The sequence below is a fragment of the Asparagus officinalis genome, chromosome 9 (assembly GCF_001876935.1).
Source record: "Asparagus officinalis chromosome 9, Aspof.V1, whole genome shotgun sequence".
Taxonomy (NCBI): domain Eukaryota; kingdom Viridiplantae; phylum Streptophyta; class Magnoliopsida; order Asparagales; family Asparagaceae; genus Asparagus; species Asparagus officinalis.
The window spans coordinates 67,835,774-67,855,375 of NC_033802.1; the positions used below are offsets into that span (position 1 = coordinate 67,835,774).

A 19,602-nucleotide genomic window follows, 5' to 3' on the forward strand; every position below is an offset into this window, starting at 1 on the left:
TAGGTACGTTGAAAATGGTTCACTTGCTAATATTATCAAGCCTAATAAGTTCGGACCGTTCCCTGAGTCATTAGTGGCTGTTTATATTGCTCAGGTGCATATCTGATAAATTTCCTTTCTTTCTTTGTGCATTTTCTCTTTATTTCCATTGATTTTGATAGCTAAAATATTGATAATAGGTTTTGGAAGGTTTGGTTTATTTGCATGAGCAAGGTGTTATTCATCGTGACATTAAGGGCGCAAATATTCTGACTACAAAAGAGGTATCTTTTGGTTGTGAATCATTTCACTCGTTTTCCTAGGTGATCTTAGTAATTCCTGAATGCAAGTTATAAGTATGCCTTGTTCATATACCACATATATTAATTTTCTTGATAAGTTGATCCTATTTAATCACTTGCGAGTATCCTTCATGATTATTTGTTCATATTTATTTAATGGTTGTTCTTCACATGGTTGCTTTTCAAAGTTGACTATTGTGGAGTTTAACCTATTGATCTTAACTATGATTCTTTTTCATAGAATATCTAATTAAAATCATAAATATAACTCTTCTTCATCGGATAATAAATTCAATCTGATTGCATTTTGGAAATGCTAATGTGTTCTCGAGGCATGGCTTTGAAACCCATCTTGGGGCTCATGAATCATGCAAATAAAGGATGGTGTAAACCATATAGAGTGGTGTACGGCATTAGAACTTTTGCACCTCATATTGTAAACATACACATTGTATGAGGTCATTTAGTTATGAATATAAGCAAAGAGTGGTGTCTCATTTAATTTCTATATTCTTTTGTCCGTAGTGGTAAATTCAGGTTATATTATATATTGCTGAAATAGAAGCGGACATGATACGACAAATTGAACTAAAAAAAATAATTATTTGGTATTTTCATTTATAACTTGTGCGCGCGCACACAAATACAAGGACAAGTCCAGGGGCTCTGTATCACCGATAAGAAGATAAAGTCAAGCTTGTTGTTAATAAATCATTCCTTCCGGTTTGTTGATTTAAAAAAGATTGTCCTCTGTAAATTTGATTGTACGAAGGCTCTAGTTGAACTTAATTCAACCATCCCAACATGTTAAGAAAACTCAATTCGAAAGCTAGTTAGTTAAGAAAAACTAATTATACAGCTAATAAGTTACGCAAATTTAATGATACTAAGGCTCTAGTATTAATGAAAAATCCAATAAGTGAAGGTAACTCAATTCAAATATCGCAACAATAATATAACATCAACTGAAAGGTATATCTAAATATCGGGTGTAGTTTAACATTATATGTATAACGATGGAGTCAAGCATAAGTTACATGATACTTGTATAAAAATACATCAACTTAAAGTAATCTCTAGCCTGATAAAACTTCTGGACCGAGTATTTATCGGTTATATTAATTACGACTTACGAGTTGTTTGTATGATGATGGATAAGTCTTGTTTGCCATTTTCTTTCTTCTGTGCTTTCATGTTAAATTATGCAGATGAACATAGATGAACTTGGTGAAACTTGGTTGTTTGACTCAGAAATAAATGCCCAGAAACTGAGCAATGATTTAGCATTTAACACAGCACAATGCAGTTTAAAAACATTCATGTTCATCCATAAAATTCAAGGTCAACTAAAATCAAACATTCCGGGCATGATATCCTATTGCTTGGACACTTCAAATGTAAGTCCATTATGTTGGAGAAATCACATAATCATGGGAGACAGATGAAATTTTTTGCATGAAAATATTGCGATTACAAGAGGGATTTCCTTGGAACACTTAAACACACTGTTATAAATAGCGGTAAATAGCCCCGCAATAGCGGCGCTAATAGCGTTAGCGGTCCCTTCCCGCGACGCTATTGCCCGCTACGCTATCGCGCAATAGCGGTGACATATTACGGAATATGTCCGTTCGCAAAAGCGGTCAATAGTGTGTCATAACGGTAAATAGTGAGCGATTGCATTCTAAATTTGCTTTTTGACTGCTATTTAAAAACGGTTTAAGGCTTATTTTTTTTAAATTAAACTCAACTCTTGACCATTGCATTCCACCGGTTCCTGTGATTTTCAGCATACTCCTGCCACCTCTCATAGCCTCTGGCACCTACCTTGATACTTCATCTCACATTCTTCACCGTGAGCTCCTTTTAGGGCAGTCCTGTCACCGCTAAACTCTTCTTCTTGAAGACGACGATTTTTTGACTCCTCCAGTCATCTTTAGTATTACGTGATGGTTACATGTCTATTTCATGTTTAGGATCTCTTTAAATCATCCAATATGTACTTTTCATGTTTAGGATCTCTTTAAATCATCCAATATGTACTTTTAGATTTTTTAGATTTTTCTTTAATTTTTTTAGTATTTATACATATCAGATTTTTTAGATTTTTCTTTAATTTTTTTAGTATTTATACATATCTAAATTAGACCGCTATTTGACTTTCCGCTATTTTGCCGCAATAGTCCGAAATAACCTTAGCGATGTCTCACCACTACGCGACGCTATCCGTTATCGATAACCTTGCTTAAACATAACTTATAATACTTGTCTGTTGTTTAGCCTGAAATTGGTGAATATTTTTTAGGGTCTTGTTAAACTTGCGGACTTTGGAGTTGCAACAAAATTGAACGAAGCAGACCTTAATACACATTCTGTCGTTGGCACACCATATTGGATGGCTCCCGAGGTAACTGCTTGAATATTATGCACTTTTATTTCACATATCATATCCATGCTTGGGAAATATTTACTTCAGAGACTTTTGGTTCATGTAAAATGGTATATATTCCATTCACGAAATAAGAACCAATTGCCTATTGGGTGAAAGCAAAAGTGAAAAGCTATATAAGTTTGTTAAATATTTAGCACCCTAAAACCATCAAAGAAGATTTGGGCCTTGTCCAGTTATCGTGTGTTCAACTAATGGTATACTGAACAAAGAAAAGGGTAGGGAAGGAGGAAGATTGTAATCCTGTAAGCATGTAACATTTATTAAGTCATCCACATCTATTCTTCCTGAAGAAAGTACCTTTTCTGTTTTTAATTTCTTAAATTTGTCACTTGTGCACTGTTGACATGGCGAATTCATTTTAAGGATTTATACTTTGGAATTTTGTTTTTTGTAACCAGTTTGGGTTCAAATGATTAAAGGAATTAATGTTGTTTCTATTTCTCATCAGTAGGCAGGCACTTGATATCAGCCTTTCTAGAAGTGTTATATTGAATTTCCTAATTTTGTTATTTAGGGGTTGTCTTAACATCAATTGTGTTGGTGCATACGCGTTGGTTTTGTGGGGTTGGGTAGGGTTGTGAGGTGTAGTTGGTTTTTTTAGGGCAGTTAGTGATGTAGGCAACTTTCGTTTGGAAAATCATAAAGGAACAATAAAAAAGAGGGCCAAGGCTCCATTTAGTTTCAGAAATTTGATTTTAATAAAAGTCCTTTCTTTTATAATTATGCGAGTTGATAGTTATGAATTTTAATTGATTTATAAATCTTTGTAGAGACTAATTATTAGGAAGTTTTGTTTTACTATGATTAAATCTTTCTTATAAGAGATTAGTTTATTGGTGATGAGTTTTGTAAGTTTAAATGTTAATGTTTCTTCAATTAAAGTATGGAGATGTTTATTGGCAGTAAGTTATACATTTCTTTAGATTGTGTGATGTGATTTTGATGTTAAACCCTGAATTTCGAAGGGATAATATCTTAACTAACGTGAAGTTGTTGATTCAGCTGTGAACAAAGCACGGTTGAGATTGGTGTAATGCTCAATGAGTATTTCCAAGAAATTGCAATATTATCCTTTTCCTATATACTCTGTTCCAAAAAATTTCTTCTTTGCCCGTGGCAAAATCGCGCCATTCCTGTCATTTGGTATCAAATCCAAATAGCTCAACCATCGTAAAATCAGAATTGCTACAAATTTCATATTTTTATTCGAGTCAATGTTTGGTGGGGTTTCTTTAGCAAAAGCAAAGTTGCAGTGACTTCATTCCAATGACTCGAATTTGTTCAATGCATCTAATTTCAGACTTGAGTTGCTCCAACTAGTTAATTTTTTGTAAGACAAATTTTGTTTTGAAAATTAAAGGAAAAATAGAGGGGGGAAGAGGAAGACAGGATGGTCAGAACTTCTTTTAGTAATTAAATTTTGATTTCAGTAGAAGTTTTCTTGTAGCTTTACATTAAAACACAAGTTATTAGTTATAATTTTAATTGCTTTATGAATCATTCTTGGAACCTAATTTTAATTGCTTTAGCTCCCACCTTACTAACCCTTTTTTGCTATAAATTTTTGTTATTGTAACGCTCGTGTCAAAGTTTTCTCAAATTTGTACAATTTCAATTTAGGACCAGCACTGCAAACTTGTTCATGCACTCTCCTGTAACATAAATTAGTCAGTTTAATTGAAAATATTTTTCTCTCAGTAAACATTCTCTCAGTAGACATCTTATTGCTTGCATTAAAAAAAATCAGAGTCATTGCTGATACCAAAATTTAAAGTCACCTTTCATATTAGATTGTACTATGAACTTGTTAAAATGCTTCTTTATTCATTTTCTGTTCTTTTGACGAATGACTACTGTTTAACACATCAGGTTATTGAGATGTCTGGGGTTTGTGCTGCATCTGATATTTGGAGTGTTGGTTGCACTGTTATTGAGCTGCTCACATGTGTTCCTCCGTATTATGATCTTCAGCCTATGCCAGCACTTTTCCGAATTGTTCAGGTTTTTTTACCATTTTCTGGTTTTCTGCCCATTCGATGATATTATTAATATATGGTAAGTTTATCTAACATGAATGTTGTCAGCATCCTATATAATCGTCCTATATAATCCTCTCTGAGCCACCCAAAACCTCAAGTTGACCCTATCGTTCTGACAGTAGGAAAATATAAAAATCTAAAGTGACAGGAAAGGATCTCCAGATGACCAAGTTCTCCTGTAAATGCATATGATGGTAAATTAAAAATCCCTTGAGCTCTGAATTCATTGATTTCCACTTATACCGGGACGGTATGGATAAGATGGATAAAAGGGAAATGTGAGGAAATAAAGATAGGATGTCAATCACTCTTAAGGGTACAGAAACGCCACCTTAGAATAAAGGACTGATAAATGGGGTTAGCTGACCAATTTAGAGAGTAGAGACACAGTTATCACCACTCTAGATAGAACGACAAATCACCACTCCTCAGGCCCTACCTTAGAGATATAGATAAACACTCACACTCAATGGAATCCACCAAAGAAATGTAGAGAAAAGTTAAGCACAATGCTTAATTATAATCAAACTCAACACACTTATATTTTCATTAGATCAATAAGAATAAGGTACATATAGGCTTGAAATAACCCTTCAGGCATGAGAATCTCAGATTTCTAGATGACACAGTTAAATGATATCGAAATACAAAAATACATATTTGACTAATTTAATATCCTAGAAAACATAAACGTCAATGCAGTCCAGGAAGATCATCTCTTAGTATTTTGCATATAATTTTCTCCAGGGAACCATAATTCACGCACAGCTAGATTCATTTGAAAATAGACTCCTTACACTTTATAATGCTTCACGGAGAGTCAATTGGAGTCTCCTGTGAAAAGTTACGACTGAAACAATCAAGGCTGTGCATGCAGTCCAAAGAATCCGGAATTGTAAAATTGGTCTCCTTTTGCTCCTGCATCATCTACCATATTTCTTTATCAAGCAGTGAGATAGGGGAGCTTCATGCTGGAACGGATTGGAGACCTTGTATCCATTGCTTACATTGGGGTTGGGCAAGATCTTTCTTAAGAAGGGCCTAAGGATTTCTTTAAGTAATTGCCTGGATTATCTTAATTTGTTATTTCTTGCAAAATTTTCCTCTACAAGGATTTTTTTTACTTTTGTTTTATGTTCTGTGCTTTCATTTCTGGCAGATTTCATATACTGAAATGAATATAATTGTACAAACAAGATTTTATGTTTTTATCAGTCAGCTTACTGTATAAGTTAGATGATCTGATGTCAATTTTGTGAGGTTTATCGGTGTAACTTCCTAACTTGATCGCTGCATTTGTTGGCGATCCTTCCTCCTGAACATGGTACATATTCTTATGAGGTGGAACACATTTTTTTACGGCAACCTGAATGATAAACTTGGAGGCTTCACCAACCTTTGGTACACCGATTAATTTGTCTCCAAGATGTTTTCCTTGGGTCAGTGTCATCCTATAAAATTATGCAAGAAAAGTATGCTTTGTCAATTAGCTCACTGAATTTGATGATGTGAGGTCAATTTCTGAGGTTTATATGGGTGCAATATTGTTAGTTGATTACTGCATGTGTTCAGGTCATCCTTTTTTCTAATAAGTAGTGACAAACTATGTAAAAAACATGGAACATGGAGGAATTTTTTTTTTTATAATCCATATCCTTGTAATTTCTTATATGCGTGCGTAGTATTTACAAACTTTTTTTGTTTTGCATTCTTTTAGGATGTGCATCCTCCTATACCTGATGGATTGTCAGCTGACATTACTGATTTTCTCCGTCAATGTTTTAAGAAGGTAAAAGAATACATTTACTACCGTTGGGTATTTTATACTAAGAAGTGAATAATTATTCTTCATCAAACAAATTTGAAAGAGTTCTTTACTTTTTACCTATATCCCCCAAAATCTATCCTATTTGCAGATTTATCACCAAAATATGACTATATGCTATACTCTCACACTCCTGACATTGGGTTAAAATATCCTCCAGACTCTCTGTTAGAGAATATATTCGTATTTCCTCCATATTATGTTAAAATGGTTAGTGTTTTTAAAGTAATAGTTAATTAGTCCTAAATTTTGTTTACTAAGAGAGATAGGGTGGTCGAGATTTAACTAGTGTCAGGAAATGGGGTTAAATCCGCAAATGGGATAAATCTGCAAATAAGCAGGTTTGGGGGGCATATAGGCTAGAAAGCCCAATTTGCATATTGTGATACAAGCACCGGTCGCTTATTAATGCCACTATACTAACATCAAGAAGCATACTTAGGATGCTATGCAGAGGCCAGATGCAAAGACATTACTGTTGCATTCGTGGATTCAAAATTCAAGGCGTGTTTTGCAGTCCTCTCTCCGACAACCAGGAGGATCAGTTAGGTAAGGGTTAACCCTATCAATTCTTTATCAAATGTATGCAATTGCGGGAAAATTTAAAAGGTTTGAACCTTGATGATTGCATCACATAAATTATTTTCTTGTTTCCTTGCCATACAAAGTAGATATATTTTATATCATTGGCTTTTCTCTTGCTTCTATACCTTAGACAATGTAATTTGTTCTGTTTAATTGAAGATTCTTGGGATTTCATTGGAATGTGAATTACCCAAATCGGACACCGGCATAGCTTCTGTAGAAATGACAGATTTGGGTATACAAATCTAATTGCTGAGTGTGTATCTTATAGACATGGTTAATGTGGATGACAAGGTATAGAAGTTTGTTTGTGTCTGATAGTGTATACTTGGAGATGCAATTTCCGAGCAACATGCAATTCCAACTACAGTAATTGAAACAAATATTCTTGTGAGATAGATTGCTTTTTTAACCATATTGAGCAATTATTTAAATATACGGATTATTACGTACTTTCATGAGAGAAACATGAGGAAAGGTATCATTATTGCTGAGAGAGCATTCATGATGTCTAGTTTGATCTTTCTCATTTTGGGCACAGCGACCAAAGTAGGGACCATGTATTTTGGATTCACAATGTTCCAGCTTGGGGTGCAGTTCAGTGAAATTGAGCTTCAATGACTGAATATTTGAAAATGTTTTGCTAGGTTTCACTTCCATTTGCGGTTCGATTTATTGATTTGAATTGTTCTATAACATGAAATTCTAGCTTTAAAAAAATCATTGTGAATTCTGTAGAAATGTACATGGAAACAACGGAATGGTGAGGGATATTGAACTTTCTAGAGTTGCGAAAATAATCAAATAATGTCATATATGAGCCAAAAGTCATTAATGGTGTGATATTTGTGAAATTTCGCTAATTGTTTACATCATTAAAGAATCCTGTCTAACTTTAACTTTTTGTTGCATGAATGAATTTTAGTTCTCAGTTTTGGATTTGTAAACTCATGTAGTATCTTCTTCTTTAGCTAGTTGAACACTGTGCATCATATAGAAGACATTAAAATAAGATCTAAGCTCCCTTCTTATCCATGACTGTGACCCTTAACTCTTCTTCTGATATTGTGGCTTCTATCTTTTTTAAAAGAGGCAATCCTTTTGGCGGAATATATTTTGGGATAACTGGACATTAATCTTGATTTGAAATCGCTTACCCAGTTTTCATCAAATTTTGACGGTGGAAGATTAGTCGTTAGATCAGAAAGTTTGCTCGTGAAATGGTAATAAACTAATAATAAAGATTAATTTAGCTGCTGTAGAAAGACCTAGCCCTCTACATTCTTTTTTCCCATAGCAGCCTGAGGTAGCAAGTGAAAGTTGAAGTGAGAGCTTTAGCGTATGGTAACCTGCTAAATCTGGACTAATCCATTTAACGGTGGCTGCCACCCTACTAGTTCTTCCATAGCAGCCTAAGTTAGCTGGTGGAAGTTGAAGTTTCAGTGGGTTAGCCTCTGCTAACCTGCTAGATCTGGGTCAAGAACTTAATGATATCTGATCCAACCTGAATAGTGCAACATATCAATCAACTTGTTGTTCCAGGGTCAAGGGAATCAAACCCTTTCCTCATTGCACCAACTTCAGGGTTGAGCTCTCATTGACGAATTCTTTGACACTAGCAAGGTTAGGTTTCATTTATCCTTTCGTTTTCAGATTTTATGGGTGATCTTGCGCAAGCTTGTTTCACGATCTTCATTCCCATACTTTGATCATTTTGTAAGATATGATATATTTTTTATTATATGAAAAGTATAATATCCAGCATTTAATATGTTTACATTCTAGTATCTGGCCAGTTAGTGATGTTCTCTAATTTTAGAGAATATTTCTCTTTTTCTGGTCTTTTTGTTGTTCCATGTTGTATTTATATATTATATTTACTATATTTATTTGCTTAACTATCCTACCTGATTTAGCGGCTATGAAAGCAGCCATTGACCTCTTTAGTGCTTAGCAATATGTTGTCGCTATACTACACTTTCTGCTGTTTGGAAGATAGCTTTATCCAACTACAACTACTCCCTTTCTCTCTATGCCATTCCAGATCAATACCTGAGGTATTTTTTTTAGTGAAAAATATTTATCACTCAGAGTTTGATACCATTTGATCAATTATGGCATCGTGGGTTTCTTTGCATGTCATTCATACAATATCATGTACAATTTTAGAATCCCTACTTCTTAGTTTGTCTTTGACATTTTTTTTCTTCATCCTTATGCTATATTTTCATCATTGTAGTTCTTCCATGAAAGAAGATGATGCTCTATTTAATATCATCACAGTCCACTGTCGATACTTCTTATATTCATCTCTGGAGTTTTACATGAAAGAAGATGTTTCTCTGTTTAATTCTCTGAAAATCCATATTTATGTCTGTCTATTGTTTATTTAGGAACATTGATGAAGATCCTACCACTGCTGATGACACTTCAACTATGGAGGACCATCATGGTATTGAGAGCCCATCAGAAGAGAAAACAAAGAGTGGTGATCCAAAAGTTGAGCGGGTACTGCTTCCAGTTTCATCAAATTGTTTGTTGTTAGTGCAGATAAGGTCAACTTGGTCTACTGTGTAGGCTTTTAACTGATGTGAAGAACTTCTTTCGTGTACAAGTTTTGAAAATATAGTATTAATCATATTTTTGATTATTGTGCATGGTTTTCTTATTGTTCTTTCTTTCTGTTTTGTTTGGTGTATCTATTCAGGAGGAATCTGGGAAAGAGCATTTGGCTACTGAGTTTGCAGAAAGGGATGGGTCTGATGGGGGTCACAATGCAAAGTGTGATGTTGATCAGGATGTCTGTGTGGAGGCTGTGGATAGTTTAAGAGATGAAGTATTTTTTGCTAGAGATCCTACTTTAGTTTTCCATGAAAAGCCATATATAAGCTCTTCCAATAGAGAAGAAGAACCTTCTAGTCATGAAATGGTGTCTAGTGGTGCTGTAAACTCTCCAAGATGTGGAAGAGAAATTGTTTCACATATAGAAAAGGATGGTGAAGGAAGTTCTAGCCATGATCAAAGTAGCTTATTTTCCTTTAAACCGGGAATCCAGAAAAATGGCCTTGAAAAGGTTAGCGTCCTATTTGTTTTGGATAGAGGCCTGCATATTCATAACCTGCACATTGTGCCTAGCCTTATTCACTTATTCTGTGATACATACCTTGGTACATGATCCTGCTCAATTTCACATTGCTTGTGTCATTGTCTTTTTTTTTTTGATATGGTATATCAGTGTGGTTACTCCTCAAAGTCATATTTTTGAGTATAAACTGTAAATCTGTAATTTGCCTAAAGATTATCGTGCTTTTTTCTTCTCATTTCTTGTGCTAGGCACAAGAAAAATATTCCAATTGTATGATCAGTTTGTATTTTCGAGTACCTCATTTTTTATTGGTTTTCCAGTTTTTCTTGCTGAACTCATACGCTTAAATAATTTATGTTAAGGTTGCTTCATCAGTCATGGCTGGAGGTGATGAGCTAAGCAGATTTAGTGACAAGCCAGGAGATGCTTCCCTGGAGGATTTATTTTCGCCGCTGGACAAAGTTCCAAGAGGTCAAGGTGCTGAACCTTCAACCTCTGATTCAGAGCAAAGAACTATACTTCATTATGATGGTGGGAAAAGTGTTTTAGCAGAAGAGCTGAAGGCTAGGATGACTAGGGCCCATATGGAGAATGAGGCAGGACAGAGAAATGGCGAGATGTTTCTAGAAATGATGATGGATGCTATTAATGAAAAAGTGATTGACGGTTCGGTATGCGTGTTTTCCACCAGTATTGTGTTAACTAGACTTCATTTTAAGCATGCATTTGTAATTTCATTATCACTTTCAATATTCTAACTTTTAGGGAGTCTTCATGTCTTACTGTGTTTTCTGAGCAGGTCTTTGATGAAAATTTGCATTCTGACAGTATTTTTCAGCTTCAGGTATTATAATTTATCTATCCACTTTGATTCAGGATATTGTACTGTCCCAGTTTCATTCATGCACTTGAAAATTATGCCAGCTTTCTGACATAACGGGTTTGATCTTCTCCATATATTTATGTTCAAGAAGACTGCCATTTCTTTAGTTAAAACTGTATCACATTATGTCGATTAATTATATGGTATATTGGTTCCAGATGAAGGGTTTATGATGTTTCTGATGCAGTGTTTTAAAAATCAGCCGATTTTATCAATTTATTGCTAATATATTGGGTTTGGGCCATGGCTGATACGGTTTCTGCAAAAAATTATCGCATATTGTTTTTGGCCGATTTTCCCCCATATATCGGTGTAAATCTGATAAAGGGGGCAGATTTCACATGGGCTAAAAATCTCTCAATTTTCTACACTTCACATTCTAAGTGAACTGGTTCGGGTTTGGAGACAAAAATCCTCTTTTTTCCATACCCGACCTGCATCCACTAAACAAGAATAGTGCTATCTCCTATTTTATTTTCTGCATCCACTAAACAAAAATAATTGGTTAGTGATCCTAAACATATGTTATTTACATATTAATATGTTTATATTTCATTAAATGTACTTAGATTATAGGACATTATTTTATATATGCTCACCATCCGATATGACACTGATTTTTAACTGCTAATCCCCGATATGACCCTGATAACTGGGATTCGATATGAATTTTGGCTGTCCAATATAATTTTGATAATCAATATTTAAAACCTTGTTCTGATGTGTTTGTACATTGTGCGCTTGTTCTTGAGGACTGTTAGATAATTTCTGGGGCATAAACCATGTGGATCTTCCTTCTACTGTAAAATTCATATATACATGGGTTGTATATCCTAGTGTGGCCTTCCAAATGCATATGCACATTATGCAAATTAGTACGGGGATAGTGTTATATAGCTTCAACTAATAGTCTTTTCCCGAAGCTATGTTTGGTATTACTTTGTGTAATATCCTTCTGTTTCTTCTTGGACATGGTATACTATGATCAAATTGAAATGCTGGCGCAAAATTTAGATGTTACTCGGATAGTTGCGAGTGATCTGGTTTCTTGTCATGCGTTCTGATTTGGGCTCCACTACCTGGATCTCTTTGGTTTGTATGTAACCAGTATTGTAAAGAAAGGTTTAGACAGCTGCATAAACAACCAGCAAATTTGATGTGGTACTAAACCACATTGAATTGAGATTATGCAACCCAATTGAACGATCAGACCACATAAGTGATCCTATGCAGGCTAATGTGCCTGTATAGGCCTTTTACACGATGTATCTTTTTTAGGCTACAACTTGAAACCAATTCAAGACTTGCCTTGTTTTGTTAAAACACTGAGGTCTCTAACCTTAACCCAATTTCATCTCCGCATCATTCCCTAAAATGGCCATCTCATTATTTCTTATTCTAGCAAGACCAAACCATTGGAGCAACCGTTAACCATTGGTTGCTGAGGCATGTACTCAAAGTCTTAAAAAACCTATATCTACCACTGGCAGTTAGGAGCGTGGTTTGGAAATACAGCCAATATTAAGAAACATGGTTTTATTATGAGTGTTTTCTAGGAGCGCTTCACGATTAAATGGATTATGCGTTGATTAACCGGATTACGCGGAATATGCATTTTGGAATTTTTAATATATTTTTATTATTTACCATAGGTTAAAATATGTAAAATTCATGAAAAGTAGAAACTAGACTTGGAAGCTTTGACTAATCTGATTTTCTCACATAGGAAAAAACCAAATCATTTAATTGAAGGATAGCTCTTAAGCCGCATAAATAGATTCATCGCGTTCTGCAAAACTTCAATCGTTCGCGTTCTGCAAAACTTCAATCGTCCAAGAATGGCATTAGTGGAGAGCTTCAAAGGGAACTCTGGTGAGCTTCAAGGTGATCGTTCGAGAGCTTGTAGGCAGAGCGTAGAAGGTCATACGATCTTCTAGTGAGTTTTCGTGTGTGGTGCAAGGTCGAGAAAACATCAACGAAGGCCAGAGATATTTGTTGCTGCCATTGGGTTCGAACAAGAGAGAATAGAGAGAGGAGTGGCGGAACTTTGGAAAAACTTTAGGGTTAGTTTTTTTACTTTACCAGTCGGGTCGGGTTTGCGGTGAACGTGTTTAACCCAGAAAGGATTTAAAAGGAAGAAATTATGTGGGTGCTTACTGAAATGCATCCGATTATGCAGATGACTGCATAATGGTTACACGAGGGGGTTGGGGTGAATTACATAATTGGCAACATAAATAAATGTCATAGCCCTTGTACCTTAAAAAAATCCAAACACGGTGGACGCACAACAAAAGCCTAAGGAACTCCAGAGTCCAGAGTGATCAACTAGGTCTGACATAATAGAATAGCGTATATTATCTTCAATCAACACCAAGCTCTCTGAAAATGCTCGTACGTGCATCAATCTCCTCAGATTTGTGGTTACCTTGATTCTAGTTATCCTTTTGTTATCTTCTGTCTTGTTATCATCACTAGGAAGAAGGGGTTCTTTTATCAAGAAGCTAAAAGTGATTCCTCACAGTCCAGTCCTTCATTTTGTTGTCAGAAATTTCTCTAGCGAAGTTCAGTGGAAGAAACAAGGAGAAACCTTGGTCTTGAAATATGAAGGAAAAGGGCATGTAGAATGAGGAAAGAGATGGTTAGACAATATATATAACGGTCCTTTATGTAAACGAACTGGGCATGAATCAAAATCAGATCCAACACTGAAACCATATTACATTTGTGAACTCCTGCCGGGTTGCATAAGAAATATGTGAACACATTTTGGTTTTTTGCTGTTGCTTTTGTTTTTTGATGCAATTTTGCACAAGCGGGTATGCTAACGCAGACTCCTGCTTGGGTGCGTAAGAAATATGGGACAATATATTTGTTTTCTGATCTTCGGTTTGTATTTTTGATGCGTTTTTGCATGGAATACGTATTCTGATGTGGATATCTGTGTTATATTCATATGTATGTTGATGCATAAAAATCGTTTCTTTGAACATGGTCCTTTCTGTCATGAGATGATGAGAGGAATTTCTGGAAATCTGAAGCACTAGGGGGGTTTTCAATTATAGTTAACTTGCACTTTATTGGACAAATTTCATGAGTTAACCACTGGATTTTCTTTTGGATATGTGCTTGCTTTCTAGATAGTTATATTTCGCAACAGCGAACATTGCTTTTGCTTGTTCGCTTAATGTGTTTTAAATTGCGGTCCTTTTGATGCCTGGTTACAAGATACTTGAATTTCTGTGGATAAAAATTAATATGCACTTATATGCCAACTTTGTAGATTTTACACTTCATTATTTTTATGTATTTATGTGTGTTTTCTGCTTGACCTTCAGTCTGTGGAGTTCAGCAAATTAGTTGGTTTGCTGAAGCCAGAAGAATCTGAAGATGTAATTTTGTCAGCATGTCATAAGCTTAATGGATTTTTCATCCACCGTCCGGAGCAAAAACACGTTTTTATGTCTCAGCATGGTTTGCTTCCATTGATGGAACTTTTAGATGTTCCCAAAAATCGTGTACGTATTTCCTCACTTGATTTGGTTTTTTTATGGATTTACCACGTTTCAATATATCATGAAAATGATGGCATAGAGGCACATATTAGTTAGGGTGAAGTGGTGAACCTTATATGAGTAATTGAGTATATTCATTAGGGATGTAAAAGAAGCACATAACGGAGCAGATAGTGGTGTTACCATTGCAGTGTTTACAATTTTTGAATATGGATATAAATACTGATATTTCCCGGAATGAGACTTAATATTCGTATTCAGTTAGAATTATTTAATTTATTGAATTCAATATCACATTACTTTTGGGGACTAGACCTAATATTACTCAATATCATTAATATTTGGTAGGAAAAGCTAGTTTAATGTGATTGTATGACAGCGAAAGTAACAGATACATTTAAATACTATTTATTTTAAAGAATTACTAGAAATAAGCTTTGATCTTTACGGACTAGTACATTCCATGTATGTTTTTGATTGTATCAGGATGTGCTGGGGCGGCCCAGTAGGTCACATGGCAAAGCTGTGTCGCTTCCTTGCGGGGGGCCTGTGTTTGATTCACGTGTGCGCCAAAGGCGCAATTAAAAAAAAAAGGATAATTGTGTGCTTATTCGGATATTTTAGTATTCATATCCCTAATCATATTTTAAAAGAATGAATAACACCGTCTAATTTTCCCATCATGCGAATATGGAAACATGTCTGGATTTTGTATTTATTTACATCCGTAATTTTCCTTACCCTTTTTTCCCTTTATATTCAGTTCAGTGCATTATCATGAGTTGGATATGAAACTTTGCTGTCATTTGTGCAGGTTATCTGTGCTGTACTTCAAATTATTAATCAGATAGTCAGAGATAATGTAGCCTTTCAGGAAAATGCTTGTCTAGTTGGCCTTGTGAGAATTTTTCTTGATCGTATTGTTTTCCCCCTCTCTGTACTTGACTCTGTTTCCAGCTGTTACTGAGGGTGATGATGTATATGTTCCTGAAAATGCAGGTTCCAGTCATAATGAACTTTGCTGTGCTTGATCGCTCCAGAGAAGTTCGTATGCAAGCAGCCTGTTTCCTCCAGCAGCTTTGCCAGTCCAGGTTTAGATTTTACTATATTTATCTGTGTAGGATCAAACCAACTGTGATCGAAAGATTAGCTACTGATTGTATCCTGTACGGTTTTTCATCCAGCACACAAACATTGCAAATGTTTATTGCTTGCCGAGGAATACCTGTTTTGGTGGGTTTTCTTGAGGCTGATTATGCAAAGCACAGGTTGGTACTTCATCACAGTATAATATCAGTATTTTGATTTTTTTCTTAACTTTTTTGAGTCTCTGTGTTTTACTTCCTGTGTGTTTGACTGCCTACATACTTTCAGGGAATTGGTTCATCTTGCGATAGATGGCATGTGGCAGGTGTTTAAGTTACAGCATTCGACCCCACGGAATGACTTTTGTCGAATTGCTGCTAAGAATGGAATACTTCTCAGGCTTGTGAATACCCTTCACAGTTTGAATGAAGCTACCCGCTTAGCCTCTGTACCTGGTGGAAGTGGAGCACTTCCACAGAATGGTTCATCTCCAAAACCGAGATCTGGTCCATTGGGTCCTCTTCCTCATGCCATGCAGTTTGAATCACCCTTATCCAGTTCTGGACAACTTGATTCTTCCAAGGTTAGGCTTGAACATCATTTGTCTGGTGTAGCATTAGAATCATTGCATACTTCTCAGAGGCCAGAAGTAATTCAACTAGATTCCAAACAGCTCTCTGGGGACATGGAGAAGGTTCCTGCAGGCCATGGTAAATTAGAAGCTTTGCTATCATCCAAGTTCTATGATAACACCAATGAGAATGGTGGAAGTTGGGCAACTAGAATTTCAGCATCTGCAGCTTCAAAAAAGAATGAATACACAGGCTCATGGAAACCTGATTCTTCTCGATCAGAAGTTGAATTACTTAGGCAACAAAGGGTTTCCAATTCTGCCACTAGGAATTCTACAGATAAACCTCCAAAGCATTTTGACATCTCATCAAATGGACACTCTGGTATAACAAATCACCTACCATCTCAGCAGGATCAGATTAGGCCTCTGTTGAGTCTGTTGGACAAAGAACCACCTTCTCGGCATGTCTCTGGACAGCTTGATTATGTTCGCAACCTTTCTGGACTGGAAAGGCATGAAACCATTTTGCCGCTTTTGCATGCATCGACAGAAAGGAAAACCAATGGTGAACTTGACTTTCTGATGGCTGAGTTTGCAGGTAAATCCTTTCTCGACTTTCACACTTCAAATGAGGAACACAAATATAAATGTTTTTTTTCATGCTTAATAGTCTGGATAGATATCAATGAAGAGAACAAAACTAGGAAACCTCTCTCTCTCTCTCTCTCTCTCTCTCTCTCTCTCTCTCTCTCTCTCTCTCTCTCTCTCTCTCTCCTTATTCTCTCATCTCTCTTCTCTCTCGTCTCCTCTCTCTCTCTCTCTCTCTCTCTCTCTTCTCTCTCTCCTCTCTCTCTCTCTCTCTCCTCTCTCTCTCTCCTCTCTCTCATCTCTCCTCTCTCTCTCTCTCTCTCTCTCTCTCGCTCCTTTCTCTTCTCTCTCTCTCTCTCTCTCTCTCTCTCTCTCTCTCTCTCTCTTCTCTCTCTCTCCTCTCTCTCTCTCTCTCTCTCTCTCTCTCTCTCTCTCTCGCTCTTTCATCTCTCGCCTCTTCTATTCTCTCTCGTCTCTCTCTCTCTCTCTCATCTCTCTCTCTCTCATCTCTCTCATCTTCTCTCTCTCTCTCTTCTCTCTCTCTTCGTCTTCTCTTCTCTCTCTCTCTCTCTCTCTCTTCTCTCTCTCTTCTCTCTCTCTCCTCTCCTCTCTCTCTCTCTCTCTCTCTCTCTCTCTGCCTCCTCTGCACAAATATCCAATGGACGTGGACAAGAGTTGCATCTGAAATTCTGATTTCCTATGACTTTCTCTCTCTGTATGTATTTATGTATATGTGCATGCTGTGCTACATATCTGGGTTAGGGTTCGATACACGCAAGTGTAACTTAGTTACACACACTTTGGAAAAATTACAATCTTGCCTATCTATTATTGAGAATCTTCAACTGTTATTGTTAATGTACATTGTCATTAAAATTACGTGGATCAAAGATCACGTGGCTTGGCCTTCTCTTACATGTTTCAAGACAACTCAAAGATAACGACATGTGCGAGACCAATACAGATTGTTTCATATTCGTGGGTCATTAAATGACATAAACCGTATTAAAGTATTGAATTGGACTGAAGACTTTTGCATGCAGTTTGGAATGCAATAGATCTCAGCATGAACGTGACGATGATGGATCATTAATATCACATGCGGCGAACACTGGCCTTTACATATGTGTATAACTAAGTCACATCGTATGTCCATCATATACTTAGGTTACACACCTAATATATATATATAATATCATAATATTATATTACTTATATTAATATATAATATATATATATTATATATGAGAAGAAACAGGAGACCTTAGGGTACAACGTTGTTGAAAAGCAACTTGGTAGTGATATGGCCTATCGTTGTCCCTACAATCACACTCGAAGTAGAGCCTCAACATCTTCACCAACTCCAATGGTGATGTAGGGTAGGCAAATTGGCCACATGCACTACCAAGTTGTTTGGAGCACTTGGTACCAAGTTGCGTCCATGTTCTCTCTCTCTCTCTCTATATATATAATATATATACTTATTTATATATATATATTATATATTCTTATTTATTTATATTTATATTATATATATTATATGTGTGTTGTGTGTGCGTAGCCCTGCGCTGCGCGGTAGAGTCATCAACATATGGATACTGCAATTGACATTCTAAATTTGGAATTTCCATATTGAAAATCTTTACAGGAGATGTGTTCGTATCATCAACTAACATTGAAGTACCAATTGCCAACTTTAATTTCATTGGTCTATACAGTGTATATTTTGGCCATCAAACTGACATTCAGAAATTTATCAAAGTAGCTTATCTTTTGGCCATGATCCCTTGATACCACTGAGTACAACATCAAGCTTTATAATTATTTTTTGCTCTGGTCCCATGTGTGTTACAGCAGGCCACAACGATTTTCAATTTAGAAATTCAACCGTAGAAATGAATTGATATCATCCTCATCTTGGTCTATTATAGCAGCCTAGCTTAACGATATATGTTTATATGTGTTCATATAGCGTACTGTATCATGCATCGTATAAGTTATATGAATTGAGAAGAATTTTGATATTTTAGAAAACTTGGGAATGTATAGATTATGAGCCTTCTTTAGGTTAGATCGACAGCAATCACTTCCGTCGAAAGTAATCATATCGAGACATATGACTGCTTGAGAACTATGTTGGCATTGGATTTCATTTTATGCTGATAATATTGCCTCATAGATTTTTCTCCCTGGCCATGCCTGATTTCGATAATTCATAAAACGGCAAGAACAACATGACCTTGTCATAAGGTGATGCAGGCTACATTAAAGGTTTCTTGTACGAAAAAGGTTGAACCATGGAAGCTACATGGTTTTCTTCGCACCTTAACCTGATAAAAAATGAAGCACATTTTAGGAGGATATAACCTTACCTTAACCGACACACAAAAAATTGATGGATGATTTCAGACGGACCCTTCAGAAGGCTAAAATGGTGATGCCCTCTAGAAAGTCTGATAATATCTTCTCCATTGATGAATTTTAGAGGTTAATTTCTGTCCACATTTAAAAAGTTAGTTCAATGCCCTTCCTTAATCCTCGTTGTCAAACAATGACATTAAGCCTTTAATTGTTATCTTTGATGCCACACCTGCATGTGTACTTTATTTCAGCGACTAATTAAGTGATGCTGTCACATTAAATATTTTCTGGATGCATAAATTTTGACAGCGAATCTCTCTCTTTTTTT

The 19,602-nt window shown here is 35.9% G+C and overlaps 1 protein-coding gene across 3 annotated transcripts in view; it reads left to right on the forward strand.

The window, feature by feature from the left end:
• LOC109824203 (MAP3K epsilon protein kinase 1-like) overlaps positions 1 to 19,602 on the forward strand; it is a 27,918-nt gene continuing 8,316 nt past the window's right edge. The window contains exons 1-15 of one of the 3 annotated variants that reach the window (XM_020390737.1): positions 1 to 94; positions 180 to 263; positions 2,587 to 2,688; positions 4,603 to 4,734; positions 6,490 to 6,561; positions 7,040 to 7,146; positions 9,576 to 9,690; positions 9,890 to 10,255; positions 10,630 to 10,938; positions 11,067 to 11,111; positions 14,489 to 14,668; positions 15,480 to 15,563; positions 15,665 to 15,756; positions 15,850 to 15,933; positions 16,040 to 16,923. In XM_020390737.1, the coding sequence (XP_020246326.1) occupies positions 2,677 to 2,688; positions 4,603 to 4,734; positions 6,490 to 6,561; positions 7,040 to 7,146; positions 9,576 to 9,690; positions 9,890 to 10,255; positions 10,630 to 10,938; positions 11,067 to 11,111; positions 14,489 to 14,668; positions 15,480 to 15,563; positions 15,665 to 15,756; positions 15,850 to 15,933; positions 16,040 to 16,923 (2,482 nt within the window). In that variant the 5' untranslated portion in view covers positions 1 to 94; positions 180 to 263; positions 2,587 to 2,676. Of the gene's footprint in view, positions 95 to 179; positions 264 to 2,586; positions 2,689 to 4,602; positions 4,735 to 4,764; positions 6,212 to 6,489; positions 6,562 to 7,039; positions 7,147 to 9,575; positions 9,691 to 9,889; positions 10,256 to 10,629; positions 10,939 to 11,066; positions 11,112 to 14,488; positions 14,669 to 15,479; positions 15,564 to 15,664; positions 15,757 to 15,849; positions 15,934 to 16,039; positions 16,924 to 19,602 lie in introns of those variants that run through there. The other 2 variants (XM_020390736.1, XM_020390735.1) reach the window with 2 other exon arrangements.